This window comes from Acomys minous, assembly GCF_964271855.1.
Source record: "Acomys minous genome assembly, chromosome: 2".
Lineage (NCBI taxonomy): Eukaryota > Metazoa > Chordata > Mammalia > Rodentia > Muridae > Acomys > Acomys minous.
The window spans coordinates 131,678,339-131,696,821 of NC_140484.1; the positions used below are offsets into that span (position 1 = coordinate 131,678,339).

At 53.2% G+C, this 18,483-nt stretch overlaps 1 protein-coding gene across 10 annotated transcripts in view; it reads left to right on the forward strand.

Annotated features, from left to right (window-relative positions):
• GDPD5 (glycerophosphodiester phosphodiesterase domain containing 5) overlaps positions 1-18,483 on the forward strand; it is a 79,884-nt gene that overhangs the window by 35,077 nt on the left and 26,324 nt on the right. For 8 of the 10 annotated variants that reach the window (XM_084773999.1, XM_084773998.1, XM_084773995.1 and 5 more), the window contains one exon: positions 7,443-7,613. In XM_084773999.1, the coding sequence (XP_084630125.1) occupies positions 7,497-7,613 (117 nt within the window). In that variant the 5' untranslated portion in view covers positions 7,443-7,496. The remainder of the gene's footprint in view (positions 1-7,442; positions 7,614-18,483) is intronic. The other 2 variants (XM_084774003.1, XM_084774005.1) reach the window with 1 other exon arrangement.

Below are 18,483 nucleotides of genomic sequence, written 5' to 3' on the forward strand. Positions count from 1 at the left end.
AGGCAAGCACTGTTCTTTCGGTCATCTCTATTTTTTTTTTAACCTGTTCTAGAATGTCTCAAAGAGAAGCCTTCTGTCATCCACAACTATGCTTCCAAGTTTCCTCTTGTCTGTCTGTGGCTTGCTAGTTCTTTCTTGGAGACAAAGTTTCAGTGTGCAGTTCTCAAGTGCTGGGATTACAGGCCTCTGCCACCATGCCCAGGTTGCTCCTTATTAAGTAATATTCCACTGTGTGATGTGCTGTAGTTTACCCACTCTTCCCCAGGTGCAATTTGTAGGCATGGTCTCCACTTGGTGGGGTTGTTATCTGGAGGTTCCATGGCCAGGACTAAGCATGGCCCCCAGCAAGCTCTTACCCTCGTGGTGCTCACCACATCATCCAACAGGGACTGTCTTCTCTGGTGCTCACCACAAGACCTATCAGGCTCCTTGTGCCCAGGATGCCCACACACCCACTAACCCTCACCCCCATGGAGTCTGCCATACATCAGGCAGGTGACAGCATGACAGACAGTAGTTGCTGTGACTAGCAGCAATTAAATTGTACCTGTGTTGTCCTGCTATTCCTGCAGTACACTTGTTCAGTGCTTAAAACCTGCTGAGAGCTAGAGCCACAGGGAACACCCTGGCCCTGGTAAAGGGTTTGGGCCACAAACCATAGAAACGATTCAATCAATCTGAGCAGAGGAGCCCCTTGAAGGGGACAGGACAGTTCTCAGAACTGGAGTGTTCTAGGGACCCCATCCTGGGCAGGAATGGAGGGATCTAGGCACAGCAAGAACCCAAGGCCACTGTCCCTTTAGTTACAGTGACTTTCAGATCTGGGCAAACAAAAAAGAAACCACTTTATTATATAAGACACAATTGATCTATTTCATTACTGTTGTTAGGTTGTTTCTTTGTTTTATTGTTTGAGAGAGGGTCTCACCATGAATCTGGCTGGCCTAGAATTTGGTATGTAGGCCAGGGTATCTTGGAACACACAGATATCTACCTGCCTTGGGCTCCCAAGTGCTGAAGTTAAAAAAAATATTTGCTAAGAATGTCCAGCCTTGTTTTATTTTTGCCTGGAAATTTGTAGACCAGGGTGGCCTTGAACTCAGGTGATCCTCCTGCCTGATATAATTACAGACATGTGCCATTGTGCTTGGTACAACTTGCCTTTTGTTTGTTTGTTTGCTTGCTTGCTTTTATTTGTTTGTTTGTTTGTTTGTTTGTTTTAGAAAAGGTCTCACTATGTAGCTCTGGCTATCCTGAAACTTACTATATAGAGCAGGCTGGCCTTAAACTCACAGAGCTCCTCCTACCTCTGCCTCTGCCTCTGCCTCCTGAGCACTGGAATTAAAGGCCTGCGCCACCATGGCTGGCTACAACTTGCCTGTTTTTGTTTGTTTTGGTTTTGGTTTTGGTTTTTCAAGACAGGGTTTCTCTGTGTCACCCTGGCTGTCCTGGACTGGCTTTGTAGACCAGGCTGGCCTCGAACTCATAGCGATCTGTCTGCCTCTGCCTCCTGAGTGCTAGGATTAAAGGTGTGCGCCACCATGCCCGGCCAACTGGCCTACTTAAAGAGCACAGTTAGGTAGTTTTGTGCATTCACAGTCATACCAACATTACCACTAATTCTAGAACAATTGCATCACTTCCTGAAGCAGCTGCAGACCCATGGTCAGATGATTTGTCCCTCTCTATTCCTCCTAGCCCTGCTGTTCATTAATCTACTGTTTGTCTGTTGGCCTCAGTGGGCCTTATAAGTGAAGTCACATAATATATAGTCTTGTTTAACTGGCTTACTGTATTTAGAGTATCATTTTCAAGATTCATTTCTTTTTTTGTTTGTTTGTTTTTTGTTTTTTGTTTTTTGTTTTTTTGAGACAGGGTTTCTCTGTGTAGCCCTGGCTGTCCTAGACTGGCTTTATAGACCAGGCTGGCCTTGAACTCATATCAATCTGCCTGCCTCTGTCTCCTGAATACTGGGATTAAAGCCGGGTGTCACTACACCCAGCTCCAAGATTCATTTCAGTATCAAGCACCCGTGTTTTACTCCCTTGTGGATGAGGATGTGTCCCTTTTTTAGGTGTTGACCAACGGCCTGTTTTTGAGGCAGGGTCTCTCACTTGGCCAGCAACTCACTCATTAGGCTTGCCTGACTGGCCACTGAGTCGCAAAGTTCTACATGTCTCTGCCTCTCCAGAGCTAGGATTGTAAGGTTTTGTGTGTGTGTGTGTGTGTGTGTGTGTGTGTGTGTGTGTGTGTGTGTATTCAGAGCTGGGATTGTAAGGTGCACATGTGTATCTCAGTGCACCTGTGGAGGTCAGAGGAAAATTGGTGGGAAAACTCAGCATTCTCTTTCTACCATGTGGATTCCGATGGTCAAACTCAGCTCATCAGGCCCTGAGGCAAACACTTTCACCCCTTGAGCCATCTCACTGGCTCCTGTGCTCAGCTTGTTTATGTGGGTTCTGGGGACCAAACACAGGTCCTTATCCTCACATGGCAAACCCTTTAGGAACTGCGCCTCCACCTCATTGCTTTCTCTTGCAGACGTGAACACTTCCTGTGCTATTTCAGCTAGGCCCGCTTCTGTGTCATGTAAAGTAAGTCCCAGATGCAGAAATGACTCTGAGCAAAGTCACATAGCCAGCCTACTGAGGGACACACTAAGACCCAGGCCCTCACGTGTCAGAAAACTGATTGGGCATCACAGGCTGAGACCTGGTTGGCTTGGCAGCTGGCAGTCATAGATGGGAGGACGGATGAGGACACATGTCAGGGTGGCAGGGTGGCAGAGAACTGTGGAGGTGGGCGTGCATACCCTCCATCCTGCTAGGGCCCCGTGGCAGGTGCTTGCTCCATGGAGGCATGGGCTTTCCCTGTGAGACCAGGAGGCTGTAGAAGTTGAGTCAAGTGTTCAGACCCAGGACTCAGGGCTGGGCAGAGGCCTCTCTGGTCCCACAACTGGCAGAGACTGTTGGCAGGCCATTTCTCAGGTACTTGGCTGGTATGAACAGTCTTGGGAGGTGGCTTGGAGAAATCATTGCTGCTGAGTGGTGCCCTTAGCAGTGCTGGAAGAGGAGGGTGGGAACAGGCTGAGGGACACGGTGGAAAGAACCTTGTCTGTGAGCTTTGACCCAAGTGTCAGATGCCCAACTCTGAGCAAAACTGGATTTTCCTCTATCCAGTGAGCTTCTGGAACGTTCTCTTCTCACTGCTCTGTGCTGATCCCTAGGGATCTAGGGATAGTCAGTTGCCACATAGGGGAGGCACACATGTCAGCAGTGCACATATAACAGAATAGTCCAGGAGAGAATGGCAGGACCTGTAGGCTATGGTACGCCCAAGAGACCTCCAACTGAGGCAGCATTCACGGGAGGTTCTCTAGAGACTACCAGGGATAGGAGTAAACCAGACGGGACAGAGGGCAGGCTGGATTGGCAGGGCAGGTCCTGGTCGGGGGCTGGTGAAAGTACACCCTGGCTTTTGTGGTGTTTTGAACAGAGGCCAGCTGGCAGTAGGGAGGGTAGGGAGAGGAAACCTGGCCAGGAGGTGGAAGGCATGGCTAGAAGAAGACCTTAGAAGCAGATAGTGTGATAGGACTGGGTCTGCAGGGCCTGGGAGATGCCCCACCCCCTGCAGAAAGGCAGGATCCACTGCCTGTCCTCATCAGAGGCAGAGACAAAGTGGCCGTGGTCATTGGTTTAGGTCACCTGGTTCCTAAAAGATGAGATGGGAGAAGATAAGATGGCCCCTGTCGGGAGACACACAGGGGGAATAGAAAGAACCTTCCAGCTATGGACAGAAGCCAGAGAGAAGCCCGGATGTAGAGTCACCGAGTCCGAGGTCCACTGCTTTCCTTTCAGATGGAGTTCTCTTTTCCATTCTTGTGTGGATCACAATGAGGTGACTGGGAGGCCGGTGGTCAAGGGTCAGGGAGTCCTAGTCATGCTCCTGCCTCCACATGCTGGGCTTTGGTCTTTGCAGGGACATGCCCCTCTCTCACCTCAGCCTAGCAGTTCACGGAACCTGCCCCATAATATCCAAAGCAGAGCCCGTTACCCCTTTTTACACATCTAGAGACTGAGGCCATGGAGGAGCCTGGAGTGGCTCTGCCTCAAAGCAAGTGAATAGCCAGGGGGAGATGAATCTGGACTTCTTCCTACACTATAATTGCCTCCTTCCCGGCTCGGAGGCAGGGGCACATGTGGCAGCTGATGTGACCGTGGAAACCTTAACATTGCGGGTTGCAGGAATGAACTCTGGCTTCCAGGCTGGGGCTTCTGTATCCACGTACTGTGGAAGACCAAGAATGTAGGGGCCCAGACTGACTCTTGTATTGGTAGGCGAACTTTGGAAAGGGTCTCCCAGGTGGTACTGGTTTTGAAGGCATGGCGGAGTCATGGAGAGCTGCTGGGGCCTTGGCACTGTGTGGCCTGGACTCCCCGGAGAGTGGAGGTACAGCCTCAGTTGTAGTCAGAGCCCCAGGACTGAGGGGCCCCTAGAGAAGAGTTGAGGCTTGGCCCCACTCAGTGGGGTTAGGGTCTGTGAAGAGAGTCCATAGGAGGCTATTGGTGAAGACGCAGCCCAGTTACAGTGGCATCCCCAAAGTTCTAGAGAAGCCAGGTTCAGGGGTTACCACCGAGGGCAACAGCACTTGTGGAGTGGGGCTAGACTGAGCCTGAGAAACAAGCTCTGTGCACTGTGCATGGCAGGCTTGGAGAAGTGCCGCTGTCAAGGCCCTTTGCTGCCCAGAGGAGAGTGGGTGATGCCCAGACACTGGGCACTGCATTATTTACACTGTTGGAATTAGGGTTAGGGTTTCGCTGTGATTTTTATTTTTACTATGGCCTGATCATTCTCTCTTGAAGTAATTATTCCTGCCGTGACTTCCTTAGATGATGGAGTGTGGCCTAAGAGCTGTAGGCTGGAATTAACCCTTTCTTCCCCAAGGTCATGGTATCTTATCACAGCAACAGAGACCCTAATGAAGACACCTGCACTTAGTGGCTGGCGTCTGAGGAGTCAGTCTCACACGGTCCAAGAAGCAGTCCTGAGTCCTCCTCCTGTCCCTGACTAAGCCCACTGTCACCCTCTCCTCCTCCTTCCTTCACCGTGGCCGCTGTAGCTGCCCACTCACCCTCCACTTCTAGTTTAAGCAGCCACAGACTGTTCGTGCAGAGAGGCCCAGTGTGACTATCTTCAATAAAGCTTTATTTATGGACACTGGGGTTTGACACACATAGGATTTTTATGTGTCACAAGATATTCTTGTTTTAAGTTCATTCCCCCAGTGATTTAAAAATGGAAAAAAACATTCTTAGATTTCAAGATGTACCAAAAAAAAAAAAAGGGGGGGGGGGCAACAGGTCAGATCTGGCAAGGCAGTGGCTACGGTTTGCCAAGCCATGGGTTACAGTAAGGTCCCCTGGAGCCAGACAGCCTGGGAATGACTTTTGGCTTTGCTGTGTGGCCTTTGTGAGGGGCTGGGTCTTTCTGAGCTTCAGATTTCAAATGTATAAAATGGGGGTGGCTAAGACAACACTTTGGGAACGGAAAAGGGCGTGATGCCATTTTGGAAAATAAATTTGGTACTTATTCCAAATAAATAGCAAATGTCAAGTACAAGAGTTGCCATATGACCCAGCAATCTATTTCCAAAGTCTGTATCCAAGAGAAATGAAAATACACATCCACACAAAAACAAGCAAAAACTGGTAACAACCTATAGAATCCCTCAAGTGGGGAGTGGTGGGCAAGATGTAAAACAGCCATAGAATTGAGTATTATTTACCTGTTTGTTTGTTTGTTTTTTTTTTAATGGTAGTTAGGAGTGGCACTGCTTCCTGTAGCTCCAGCACTTGAGAGGCTGGTCAGGAGTACAAGGTCAGCCTAAGATACCTATTAAATTCAAGGGCAGCTTTCTCTCAGAAAAGAAGGAAATGACGTATTGATGCATGCCATGCCATGGATAAACCTTGAAAGACATTTTGCTAAATCGAAGCAGCGTCATACAAAAGGCCATGGATTCCAAGATGGGAAATCTCTAGAACTGGCAAATCTATGGTCACAGAAAATGGCACGGTAGCTGCCAAGCCTGAGGGGTGGGCGAGGGTGAATGAGGGAAGGTGCCACTGCTAGTGGGCGTTGGGGTGGTTGTTGGCATAGCAGAGATGCTCTGGTATTGGGTGGTTATGGTTAGGGACTAAGTACAATTTCTCGAATACACTAACAACATGCACGCTGAGCACACCACAACGCATGCTGCGTGAGGGTGACTTTTACAGATGCGAAGTGTGTTTCAATAACGGACTGTAGCACAAGTGTTTGGCAGGGTGGGGGTGGGAGTGGGCACTCATTGTCTTAGCATCTGGTAGGGGACTTACAGCTTTGAGTCTTAGAGGCAGCAGCTGGGCAGGCTCCTCATCTGCACAAGGGAATCACCTTACTGGGGATGTCTGCTGAAGACTGAGGGAGAGGGGCGGGGTCTGGGCTGACCAGCAACACTGCTAGTAGCAATTCGACCCTCAAGGTGCCCCCCCCCCATTACCCAGCGGCCTTTATAGTTTCCACCACACTGAATACCCCCTGGGCCTGGGTTGCTTGTGGGTACTGGAGCGGACCTTCCCCTCTGCTGTCTTTGCGTAGTGTGGTTATAGGCCTGGCCCTGCCCGGTCTCTCTCCCTCTCTCTCTCTCTCTCTCTCTCTCTCTCTCTGCCTCAGTTTGTTCAACTGATGGCTTGAAGATGGCGTGTCTGCCACCTCAAGAGGAAGCATGAGTGGGTGGCACTTTCCAGTGCCCACTGTATTTCAAGCACTCCGCGCCTGTCAGCAGTGGTTATGATAATGTATTTTGTAGAATGTTTATTTTGAAAGTCTGCAATTGCCAGGCTCTGTTCCAGTTACGGGGGAGACAGCAGAGAAGTAAAAAGACAAAGCTCCTCGCCTTTCGTGGAACTTACAGTGACGGGTGGGCAGACAAACAGAATAAACAGATAAATTACATTTAAGAACACGGCTGAGCAAATGGATCTGAGAGTATGCGAGGGAGCTGAGGGGATAGGGGGCGGGGAGGGGGATCCAGGTCTGCAAAAGGCCCTATAGAAAAGCCTTACTAACTGGGCAGGATGGTGCATGCCTGCAACCCCAGCACGCAGGAGGATCCAAAGTTCAGGGCCAGCCTAGATTACATGATGAGCAGAGAGAGGGGCCGCCGTACAGGTTTCCAAGGGAAATGAAAACAGCATCATACTAGGTAAGTGACAAACTCTGAAGACATCAGTGTGACTGGAGGGGAAGAAGTCGGGAGAATGATGGGGCAGGGACAGGTCCCAGGGACCCAGGACCCAGTGGGGCTTCCAGAAGAGGCTAACCTCCCTGACTTCTGCAGCCTAACTCCTCGCCCTCCCCTGACTCAAAGCCTGTTCTCTCTCTCTCTCCCTTACCACCAGCCAGGGGCCTCCATGGGCGCTTGAGGGCCAGGCACCAGGGCCGCGGGCACGAGCATGGTGAGACACCAGCCCCTGCAGTACTACGAGCCTCAACTGTGCCTCTCGTGCCTCACGGGCATCTATGGCTGCCGCTGGAAGCGCTACCAACGCTCACACGATGACACCACACCGGTAAGATTCCCCGTGATGGAGTCACAGGCATCCAAAAGCCCAGTGCTGGACCCTGGAGCTGAGGGAAATGAGAGTTTGGTTGTCTGTGTGGTTCTGGACAGGCCCATAACCCATCTGGGGCTCCGTTTCTTCCTTGGAAAAATTAGCCCATAGTGACTGCTGAGACCTCTGGCCTGGTGGGATGGACAGGAAGGAGCTTGCCTGCGTGGATATAGACAGTTATTAACTGTCTTCTGGTAGTGAGTGCAGCCTGCTCCAGAGACCTGAGCGAGGAGGTATGTGTGTGTGTGTGTGTGTGTGTGTGGTAGTAGTGGTGGTGGTGGTGGTGAGGGTAATCTAAGAGGGGTCACCCCATGAGGAACAGCAGGTCTCTCTGTTCTCACAGATGAGGCTGTCAGGAGGATGAGGAGGTGGGGTCTGGCCATCCCGGAGCCTGAGAGCTGATGGGGCCATAGCCTGGCACCCGGGCCCAGTCACCTGAGCTGCTGGCTTGCCAGGGCTGGCAGCAGGTGCTAAGCTGGATAAAGAGGCCTCAGTGCCCGGCTTCCCTGGCCAGACCAAGCTGCACTCCTGTCCCTGGGGCACTATCAGATGGTGGATCTGGTTTCTTCTCTGAAGGAACCCAATTCCTGTGTGGTGTTTATCTAAAAGCTTTGCTGCCCGGAGAACAGCTTTTCTCCTCCCTCCTGCTTGTCTGAACAAAGAAACTAGCCTCTGAATTCACCAGAACCAAGCAGGCTGGCGGGTCAAGGGTGCAGCAGCTGAGGGCTGAGACTCAGCCAGGCTGTGGGCTGGGAAGGGCAGGGTCCTTGTCTTACCTTCCTGCCCTCCCCTGTTTGTGCTAGAGAGGAATAGGGTGCCAGAAGCCTAGGCTATGGCCCTTATGAAAAGCATGAGCTGCCAGAACGGTCCCAGAGCAGATTCCTTACTGTGTCCCCACTCCCAGAATAGAGGGGGAAACATGACTGAACAGAACAAGGACAAGAACCCACCTCCCACTGTGGCTGTGGCATGGGCTGGCATCCTGGGCACTACATGATGTGGCCGTTATCTCTTGGGTAGACAGGATCTGTCTGCCAGGGAAAGACACAGACCAGAATTAACAGATGAAGGGTCAGGAGTGCCTCTTCCTCCAGTAGCCAGGGGCTGTGAGCTGGGCACCTGGGAAGGAGAGGTGGTACGTACCTTCTCTGGACCATCATGTGAGACAGGGATACTAAGCGATCTGCATGAGGCCACCAGTGAGATGCTATTAGGACAGGTCAGTCCAGGTGCCAAGCCACAGCTGTTATATCACAGAGATGGGAAGGGGCCAGATCAGTGATGTCAGCATTATGGGCCATCTACTTTGTTCCCTAGCGGTCCCCCAACTGAGGCCTGGGGCAGGCGGCGGGCCTCTCTGACCTGGCCTCCCTCTGGCCGGTACCCTATATGCTCTGTGATTCAGGGCTCTGCTGACAGGCTCCACTCCTATTGCTCCTAGTGACCCATGGGTCACAGGGAAGCAGAAGCCAGGGGCTAAGAGCAAGATCATCCAGTGGTGATGAGCAGAGCTAGGGATGGAAGGCAGCTGAGGCAATGGAGGGATGACCAAGCTCCTAACAGAAAGGCCAGTGGTCAGGTAGCCTTTCTAGGCCATGAGTCAGGAAGTGAAGGGGCTTGAGTGTGACCAGCAGAGGGGTGGAGAAAGTTGCTGAGGCAGTGACAGGAGCCTGGGCGGTCCAGGCTGTGAGGGACACCAGGTTCTAGGGTGCTGGGTATGGAATCAGGCTAAAGGAGTGGGAGAAGCCTCAGCCCGTTCTATCCCTGCAGATGGCTGAGCTCACCTCAGGGGACCTCAGAGTCAGCTGATGTTGAGCCTCCGAGGCTCAGAGCCTGCTTCCTCTCCCACTTGTGTGAACACTTTCTCTCTTTCTTGCTCTTCCCTCCTGCTCCCTTCCTGACACAGATGGCAGGAATGGTGATGGGGCTCTGCTGGGCACTCTCGCCAGGCACAGCAAAGGGAGAGGGCTGTGGGCTCAGACAGCTGGTGCAGGCTAGGCATGGCATTCAGTGGGTAAGGGGCTTGCCCTGGGTTTGCTTCTCAGCACTGGATAAACCAGGCAAAGGGGGTGCGGCGTGGAGAGGGGGCTACATGGGTCCTGTGTGTGTGATCCCAGCACTCAGGCAGCAGGAGGATTAGAAGTTCAAGGTCATCCCCAACCCACACTTAGAGAGTTCCAAGCTAGCTTGAGTTGCTTGAGGCCCCAGGTCTCAAAACAAAACAAAAGCAGCTGGCATAGGATAGGGGCTCTGTACAGTCTGCTGGACAAGTAGAGGCCACTCACTGCTAACTCTGGGAAGCAGGGAGGAGTGGCCTATGCAATCCCCCTTCCCCCACCAATATCTCACCTGTGCGATGGGTGGCAGTGAGTGGATGAGTCATGCCGCTCTCACCCTGGAGCCAGGAAATAAAGCAGTCAGTCATGGTAAGGGTGGGTGGGTAGGTGGGTAAGACAGCCACCGCATGCAGGCAGTGAACGAGTTACACATAATCCCAGGTTAATTGTTTTATTACTCCTGCTGGCCACATTTAGTTGTGCACCCATTTCTCAGATGGAGAAGTTCAGACACAGAGCAGCTGGGCAGGAGGTCATGACAGGTCTGTGGCCCCAGTCGCTGGAGGCTGCAAGAAGATGGCTTTGCTTGATGCATGGATAATGACAGCTCAAGGAGACTGGGGCCAGGAGCAGACTCAGGAAGTGGCTTGCCTGAGGAACAGGGTCTAGGGCGAGGCAGCGTTGTCCTCCCATGCCAGGCTGGGATCCCCAGTGGCAGCCTGGTCAGGCCAGACTGGCTCCCGAGCAGACCCTGGGGATGAGCAAGATCACAGAGCTTGGAAGAGAACTCCTCCATGAAGGCCACACTCCTGCCCACCCACGACTGCCTTGCTCCCACTCCCAAAGCTGTGTAGAAGCAGGAAGCTGGGAGCCCCTGGCTGAGTGTGTGGAGCAGCTTCGGTGGAGGGGTGCCTCACCCGACAGCAAGGAAGGGAAGCAGAGCTTTTTATAACTGGGGATAATTAATTGGCTGATTGTGACTCATTACTTTAATACTGCCAATTAAGGACTCAGTGAGACACTTCTGTTCTCCCGCTGTCCCTGGCCCTCCCCTCTCTGGCAAGCCCCTCCCCCAAGTCCCTGGGTCCCCTGAAGGCAGCAGTGTCAAAACCAACTTCCACACTAAGAGGGATTTAGGTCGGAGGCCTGGAGGAACTTCCCAGCTAGACACCACCAAGCCGAATATGATAATCAGCTGTCTTGCATGTCTGTGCTGCACTTGCCTTTTAAAAGCTCTTATGACCTTAATTGATCTCTCCCAGCTTGTAGATAGGACTCCAGGAAGAGTGATTTATTCACACTGAGGAGCCGTTGGCCCAGTATACACCCCTGCTTATACCCCCAGCCTGTATCTTCCCCCCTCTTCTACCTCCAGTGTGCTAGGCTAAGCTGTACTTACATAGTCAATCAACAAACCTATTCAGGCACATGCTCACAGATTCCAGTTGTATCTGGCCTGGTTCTCTCCTCCCTAGAAAGGGAGCCCAGGCTGGTGAGGGTCAAGGGAGAGCTATGAATAGACACCCAGGGAGATCAAAGCCAGGTCCAGGGAATGCTAGGGCTGAGTGGTACGTGGACGGGGCAGGGTGTCTGTTGTTTCTGACTTGTGTTTGGGAGCTGAAAGTCACTGGATCTCATCTGGGGAAGGGAAACAGGCTGCCTGGGAGGCCTGAGCCTGCAGCAGTACTGAGCAGCCCAAGGCCAAGCAGCCCTAAGCTGAGCTATGCAAAGGCCCCAGGGGTTACATTATGCAGAACACTCTGAGAGCCCTTAAGAGGAGATCGAGGGTGCCAGAAGAATTTGGGGAGATGACGTGTGTGCATGTGTGCATGAGTGTGTGTACGTGTGCGTGTGTGTGCACGTGCACGAGCGTGCTTGCGTGTGTATGCACGCTTGAGTGCACATGCTCCATCGCTAGTGCACAAATGTGCATGTGCAAGGATGTGGGCAAGAGAGGAACGTCACAGACACCTAGGTCCAATCATAGGCTGACTCAGGCAGAGCCTTAAAAAGAGTCTCTCTCGTCCCATGATTCTTAGCCTGAAAAGCTGGAGGCCACTCTAGGAGACAGCAGGCGGCACTGTGAGGGCATAGATGAGTCTTTGGGAATGGAGCAGCAGGGGTAAGCAGACAAGTCCCCAACCCCAGTGGCCTCCCTACTGGGGTGGACGATGCTTCCCTTGCCTCTGTCACCTCCTCGCTCTTCCACACTGGCGGTGCCAACCAGGTGTCTCTGTGTTCCTGGATACCATCCTCTCACCACAGAGGCATTGCTCCCACTGTCCCAATGCCCACCTCTCTCCCTTCTCCTAACTCAGATCTTTCCACCAAACCAAGCTATCCCTTTCCTTCCTCGTCATGTGGGCTCTCATAGCACTTTGGACCAGTGCTAGCCATAGGACGGGGGTTTTTCAGTCTCGCAGTGGACTCAAGGCCCGGCCCAGGCTTGGCAAGCTGTGCTAAGAAGAATGCAGGAAGGACAGTGGCTTGGATAGTGAATAGTGACTATAGAAGCTGCCTGGGGGATGTGCCTCTCATCTTGCTGACGTGTGTGTGTGTGTGTGTGTGTGTGTGTGTGTGTGTGTGTGTGTGTGTGTGTATAGAACCTCCTGAGTGTTGTAGGTCTGAAGAAGGAAGACATGCAGTTGTTATAAGAGGCCTGCTGTATTTTCGGGGCTCTGGCTGTGGTTGGCAAGGGAGGGTGCTGACTCAGCCCTTGGGTCCTCGCAGGCCGCCCTTGAAGCTGAGATTGGCTTTTTCTACAGGTGGACAAGAAGAAGGGGGCTTTCCCAGCTTCCTGTCCTGGCAGCCTTGTGGTGTGAGTCTCAGAATGGTTGTGGAGGATGAGAGACTGCAGGGTTGGCTTAGTGATGAAGCCCCTTAGAGCAGATTCCAGGATATGGCTGGATTCGGCTAGCTACAAATGGACACTCCTGGCCATACAGCTGCCATCTCTCACTCTGCCCTTCCTTCTGATACCGTTTGGGCTCCCAGGCAAGCCCCAGGCCTCTCAGCCTCAGCTTGCTTGCAGTTAATTGGGGTATTAGGTGGTAGGTACCCATGTACCTTCCTGTCTCAGGAAGAGACCCTGTTCTAACCTTGAGAAGACTGTGCCCTTCCTACAGACTTCCCATGATGCCATTCTGCTTCAGGGGCTACAGTGATAGACCCTAAAGGATTAGGGATGATCCCCTGGACCTCACCCTCTACTTCTACAGCAGGGTGGTGTGAGGAGGCGGCCAGGAGAGGATGTCCTGGCATCTTTCATCTCCTCTGGGAAGGACACGGATAGCACCTAGGTCTGAGCAGGTGGAGGCCTGGACCACCCCTCAAGGGAAGGCATGTGAACTATTCCAGCCTGGGCCTGTAAATTGGATGGGCCTGAGGGGTGCTCAGTGGGCCATCCTCAGGGTCCTCCAGCTCTCCTGTGCCTGAGGGGGTGGGCAGAAGAAAAGAGGAGTTGCAAGCTGGGCCTGATCCCATGCTCCCACCTAGTGAGCTGCTCTGAGGGCATCCTGGCAGAAGCGAGGACAGACAGAGGCCTAATTGCCCAGCCTTCTGTAGCCTGGAGAAATAAATCCAGCCGCTTAGGCCGCCAGGAACTGGCAGGCGGTGGGATTCTAATAATCCTCTCTCAACTTGGCCCTAATGCTGCCATCCTTCTCAGCCCCGGCTAGCTGCCCCTCCCCCAAATCTCCTGGACCAGAGCCAGCATAATCCTGCCAGGGCACGCCCCACCCATGTCTGCCTCCCAGGAACTCCTGCCCCCTGCCCAGCCCACATTTCCTCTAACCCTCATTTGGAACTCAGTGAGCTGGGCATGGGACAGGAGTGTCACTGGATGCTGAGATTTGCATGGCTCCCTCCAGGAGTCCCAAGCAGAACTGGACCACAGGAGGCACTGGGGCGGGGGCAGCTAAGCTGAACAAAGATCTGCTCAAGGCAGAGTCACACTCAGGAAAAGGCCTACTTTTGTCCAGATGGTCTGAAAATCTAGAAACAAACGTGCAAACATCAGAGAATTTGCCCTGCGCTAGACCGAGGTGATGTTGCTGCAAGTGTCTTGCAGTGTGGGGACGCGCGTGCAACAGCAGCAGGAGAGCTTGCTCCTCGCCTCACACCAGAATAAATTCCAGATGGATCAGAATGTATTTTTTTTCCAATTTTTAATTTTTCCTTCTATTTAGAAAGCATAGGGAAAATTGCTGACAAAATCAGACAGTCTGGAAAGATGTAAACAGAAAGACACCCGAGACTTTGTGCCCTGAAGACCCTCTTGGGGTAGTGCCGGCAGGAAGGGTGGGCGGGGCTCAGAGCTGAAGGCATGGCTGAGCATTCCCTACTGTAACTATGATTTACGTGTGGTGTCTGCACTCAGCCTTTCCTCAAGCACAGCGGCAGAACTGAGCAAAGTGAACGGGGCTAGACCTGACTTTGCGAAAATTTAAATTGGGGGGTCTGAGGTGCAGCTCAGCTGGTAGACTGCTTGCCCAGCACGTGCCAGCTTTGATGGATTTGATGTTCATATTTCCTAACATCCTGGAATCCCAGCACTTGGGAGGCAGTCAGGAGGGTGGGGAGTTCAGAGTCAACCTTAGCTTGAAAAGATAAAGCGGGGTGGACAAGATGACCCAGCAGGCATAGGCACTTGTCATCGAAGCCTGGTGACCTTGAGTCCAAGTCTGCAATCTACAGTGGAAGTTGGGATCTGACTTGCCAAAAATTGTTTCCACATATGCACTGTGGCATCCACTCACACATGTGTGCAAACATACATTTTTTCCCCCCAAGGCAGGCTTTCTCTGTGTAGCCTTGGCTGTCCTGGAACTCAGAGATCCACCTGCCTCTTCCTCCCAAGGGCTGGGATTAAAGGCATGCACCACCACCACCCAGCAATAAAATTTTTTAATTAAAAGAAAAATGGCCATAAGAAGACCTGACTGCTCCATGTCTGCATCCTCTTCTCTGTCCTGCAGATGGAGGCTCCGCAGCCCTGTCCTCTCACCAAGGCCTTTTCCTCTAGCCCTGCCGCCTCCTCCAGGAAGCCCTCGGTGCCCTGCCCCTCCCATAGCAGATGGTAAAACCCACTGTCCTCTGCAGTCTTAGGCAAACCTCGCTCTCTCTCATGCCCAGGACCTGAGTAGCCGGTCTGCTGCCTGGTGACTGTTGCCTGGTCACGGCTTCAGGCTGCTGGGTCTACACAGGGCAGGGCTCAGCAGCCCTGAGAGGAGTGAGTGGAAGAGAGCCCTGAGAGAGCTTGCTGTGGGGTGTGAGGTAGCTTTTCAGAGCAGATGCCCGTGTGTCCCAGCCCCATGTGCTGCGTTCTCCATCACTCTGCACTCCTTTACTGGTTCCCTGACCCCCATGACCCTGTTTCTATACCATTCTTCAACTTTACTTCTTTGTTTCCCCAGTGGATGGGGTGAGATGATGAAATCTGAAATTCTTGTCACCTGTGGCTCGCCGTGGGTCCTTGGGCAATGCTTTGACCCTCTGAGCCCGTTTCCTCTGTGGCCAGACAAGGCTAATTACACGTCCTGGCCTTTGTTTCTTTGAGACAATTGAGGACCATGGAGGCACCCAGGCCTGGTTGCGAGCTCTGGCTGACCTGTGGTGTTTGTTTGTTTTTTGTGACCTTAGCCAGTAGCTTTCCCTGCCTGGGCCTCAGTTTCCCGAGACCATCCCACATGATTTGCAGAACTGTGGGAGCAAGAGATAGAGAACCCCATCTGTGGCGCCGTGAAGAGTCCTTCCAGGCCTCTGTCTCTCAAAGCTAGGGCTGCTGCCTGTATGTGCGAGGCAGGGGCTGAGCAGTGGCTCGCCAGGGTCACGTCAGGGTCAGCATCCAAGCCTACCACCTGCTCCTGGAGCCTACAGCATGCAGAGCCAGGCCTGCCCTCTTTGTCTGGCTGCCTATGGGTGCTCACCCTGGGCCAGGTGCAGGCGATGGGCTTGCTGCCCTCAGCAGCCAGAGGGAGGCTCAGTGGAGAACAGGGGAGGGTGAAGACCTCATCACTGTCTTTACATAATTAAAGGGCTGTCAGACTCGAATGGTAATTATAGGGACCACGGTGGATCTGGCGACTTACTGCTTACATGTGTAATCGCTGGGGCCTGGCCGCCTTCCTGTGAGCTGATGGTGATGTCATCTCTGTGAACAGGGGAGGAAGTTGAGGGTTGAGGTGCGGAGTGCCCAGCCCACAGCCATACAGCCAGTGGGTAGAAGGGCTGGAATTAAAACCCAGCTGTGACACACTCTCTTTCTCTGTGTCTCTAGCTCTGTCTCTGTCTGTCTGTCTGTCTCTGTCTGTCTGTCTCTCTTTCACTTACACACACAGACATTGGCCATCTGACCCTAGTATTGTTCGACCCTGTTAGCTGGATTGGTCTGTGTGGTTTCCATCTGAGGAGAGGTTTTAGCTTCTGTAAAGGGAATTAGGGAGGTAGGAGGGAGGGGACCAAGGGAACAGCTCCCCTGCCCAGCTGGTGCCACACTGCAGGAGAGCTCTCAGTGCCCTGTATGACACATTATACCTGTCTTCATCCTAAGTACAGGAAGCTGAAACTCAAAGAGGTTGGAGATCTCCAAGGCTACTCGGCTATGACCATGCGGGGATTCAAACCAGGGTGGCTGAGTGTCAGAGCCCTGCTGCCAGAGTACCAGGTTGGGTCCCAATTTGCTAGTAGGCCCTGGGGACCCAGGTCACACCACTCCCCATCACTCTCCAAGGAATGCAACATGTAGTCAGTGAGTCCCCCTTTATCACATACCTCCCACGCATGCGCATGGGCCACCTGAAGCAGCTCGGCTCACTGGACAGCCCCCTTTCAAGCTAAGGCCTGGTGTTTCTATCCTATAGGCACAGCATGCTCCAGGCTCTTGAGTGCAGAACCCCCAGCCTAAGCTGGGGAGCTGGAGCCCCGAGGCGCCCTTCCCATCCCTGCAGCTGCAGGATGCTGGGTGCCAGGGAGTCGTCAGCACAGGGTAGTCAGAGGTCGGAGGCTACAGGGACACAGGAAGAGCCAGAGGTTAGGCATGGGGGCACAGATTGCAGAAAGGAAAGGGTGAACATACAGTCAGCCTGGGGTTGCCATACAGAGTCCCAGAGGGGGAGGACAGGTTGAAGGGGGAGCATCTCAGAACTCCTGGGCTCCATTTTCCTCCCTTCCTTGGTGACCTCTCTGACTTCCACTTGGCCATGTTGAACCTCTCCATTGCTGTCTGCCAGATGACTGTCATGATAAAGCTATACATGTGTGGGTACCGCCTCAAATGGTAGGGATCAGTTGCTCACCCGTAGGTGATGCTCTCTGAGCCATCATGTACTGCGGCGACACATTCCTATAAATGCGGCGAGACAGAGGGCCAGAGCCTCCAGGTCCACTGGTGTGGCCTCAGAGGCTGGTGAGGCAGCACACCCCAGGAGCCTCGCCAGACCCATTCACTAATGGGCAGAGCGTGCTCAGGCCTTTCTCCTTGGTAATTCTCCCTGACAAGGCCCATTAATGCCCCTGGGAACCTCTTTATCAGTGCAACTGCTGGGAGGCCACTTCCTTTCCCGCTCCTCGCCTTCCTTCCGCATCCTCTCTTCCAACCCCTGCCATTCAGGTTTTTTTTTCCCCCCTCTAATTGTTCTCAGTACAATCATGTGCGTCTCTCCCTCTTGTGCTGGGGCCTCTTCAACGCCATCCATCAGCTGTGGCCTAATGACCTCCAGCTTCTAAGGGATTTTAATCACTAGGTTCCCCAGCCCTAGCCTCTGAAAATGAGGTTCCTACTTCCTGGTTTCCTGCCATGCCTGGGTGCCTTTGCCTACCAATTGGCTCTAACCTTGTCAGTTCTGAGCTGCTGAGAGTCTGTGACAGCCCTCACCGCCCCCCCCCCCATATGTCCCTGCCTCACCACACTGTAAAGATACAGCCAAGTGAGCCCCGGGCCCTGCCTGCCTGCCCCCCCCCCTTCCCCAACCTCAGCCTTGGCCTCCTGGCTTCTTATCAGTGCTATCATTGGGCTTGGGTCACACCTGTGGCAGGTCCCCTGCCCTCTCCACACCCACGCTATTTGACTAGGACCAGCCCCAGTAGGCTCAGGCTCCCCCTCACCTGACCCTCCCTCTGCCCCAGTGGGCCAGACAGCTGTGGAGCTGAGGCTGGTGGGAGCTCATGCTAGACAGCAGGATGCGGAGGTGGGGGTCTGCCATACTGAGTGGGAGCCTGAGGTCAAGGCTGACCCGGGACCTGCCAGCTAGACTTCAGGAAACAAGTCACCAGTGAGCAAGTAGGAGCTTGAGGCAACAGGCGAGACTCTCAGAATGACTGGTCCTGGCCTGGTGGGGGATGTGGAGGAAAAAAGGCGAGGCTGGATTATAGCAGCCTGGGCCAACAGCAGCCCTGGGCCAGGGTGTAGAAGGACTCAGCTCCTTTTCCATCCCAACCATTGGACAGCACCCCCCCCCAGGGCCAGGTCCAGTCCCCATAGGAAGGCAAGCACCTGCCTTGTTCTTAGTGGGGGTGGGGGAGCAGGGGGTGAAGGGGGGCGCTCTCTCTTAGTCTGGGATTGTGCTGGTCTATGCCCAGGTGGAGCTGGCCTCGGCGGACTTTTCTCTGAGATGCTATCTGACCTGCAGCAGACCAGGCTTACCAGAATTGTCACCTTCACATCCTTGTTTACAGACAGAGCAGGGTTAGGCCAAGCAGCCTGGCTCTGCACATGACTCTGAGTGGTGGCAACTGCTCACCCAAACATGGGTCACCAACTCGAGTGACTCACC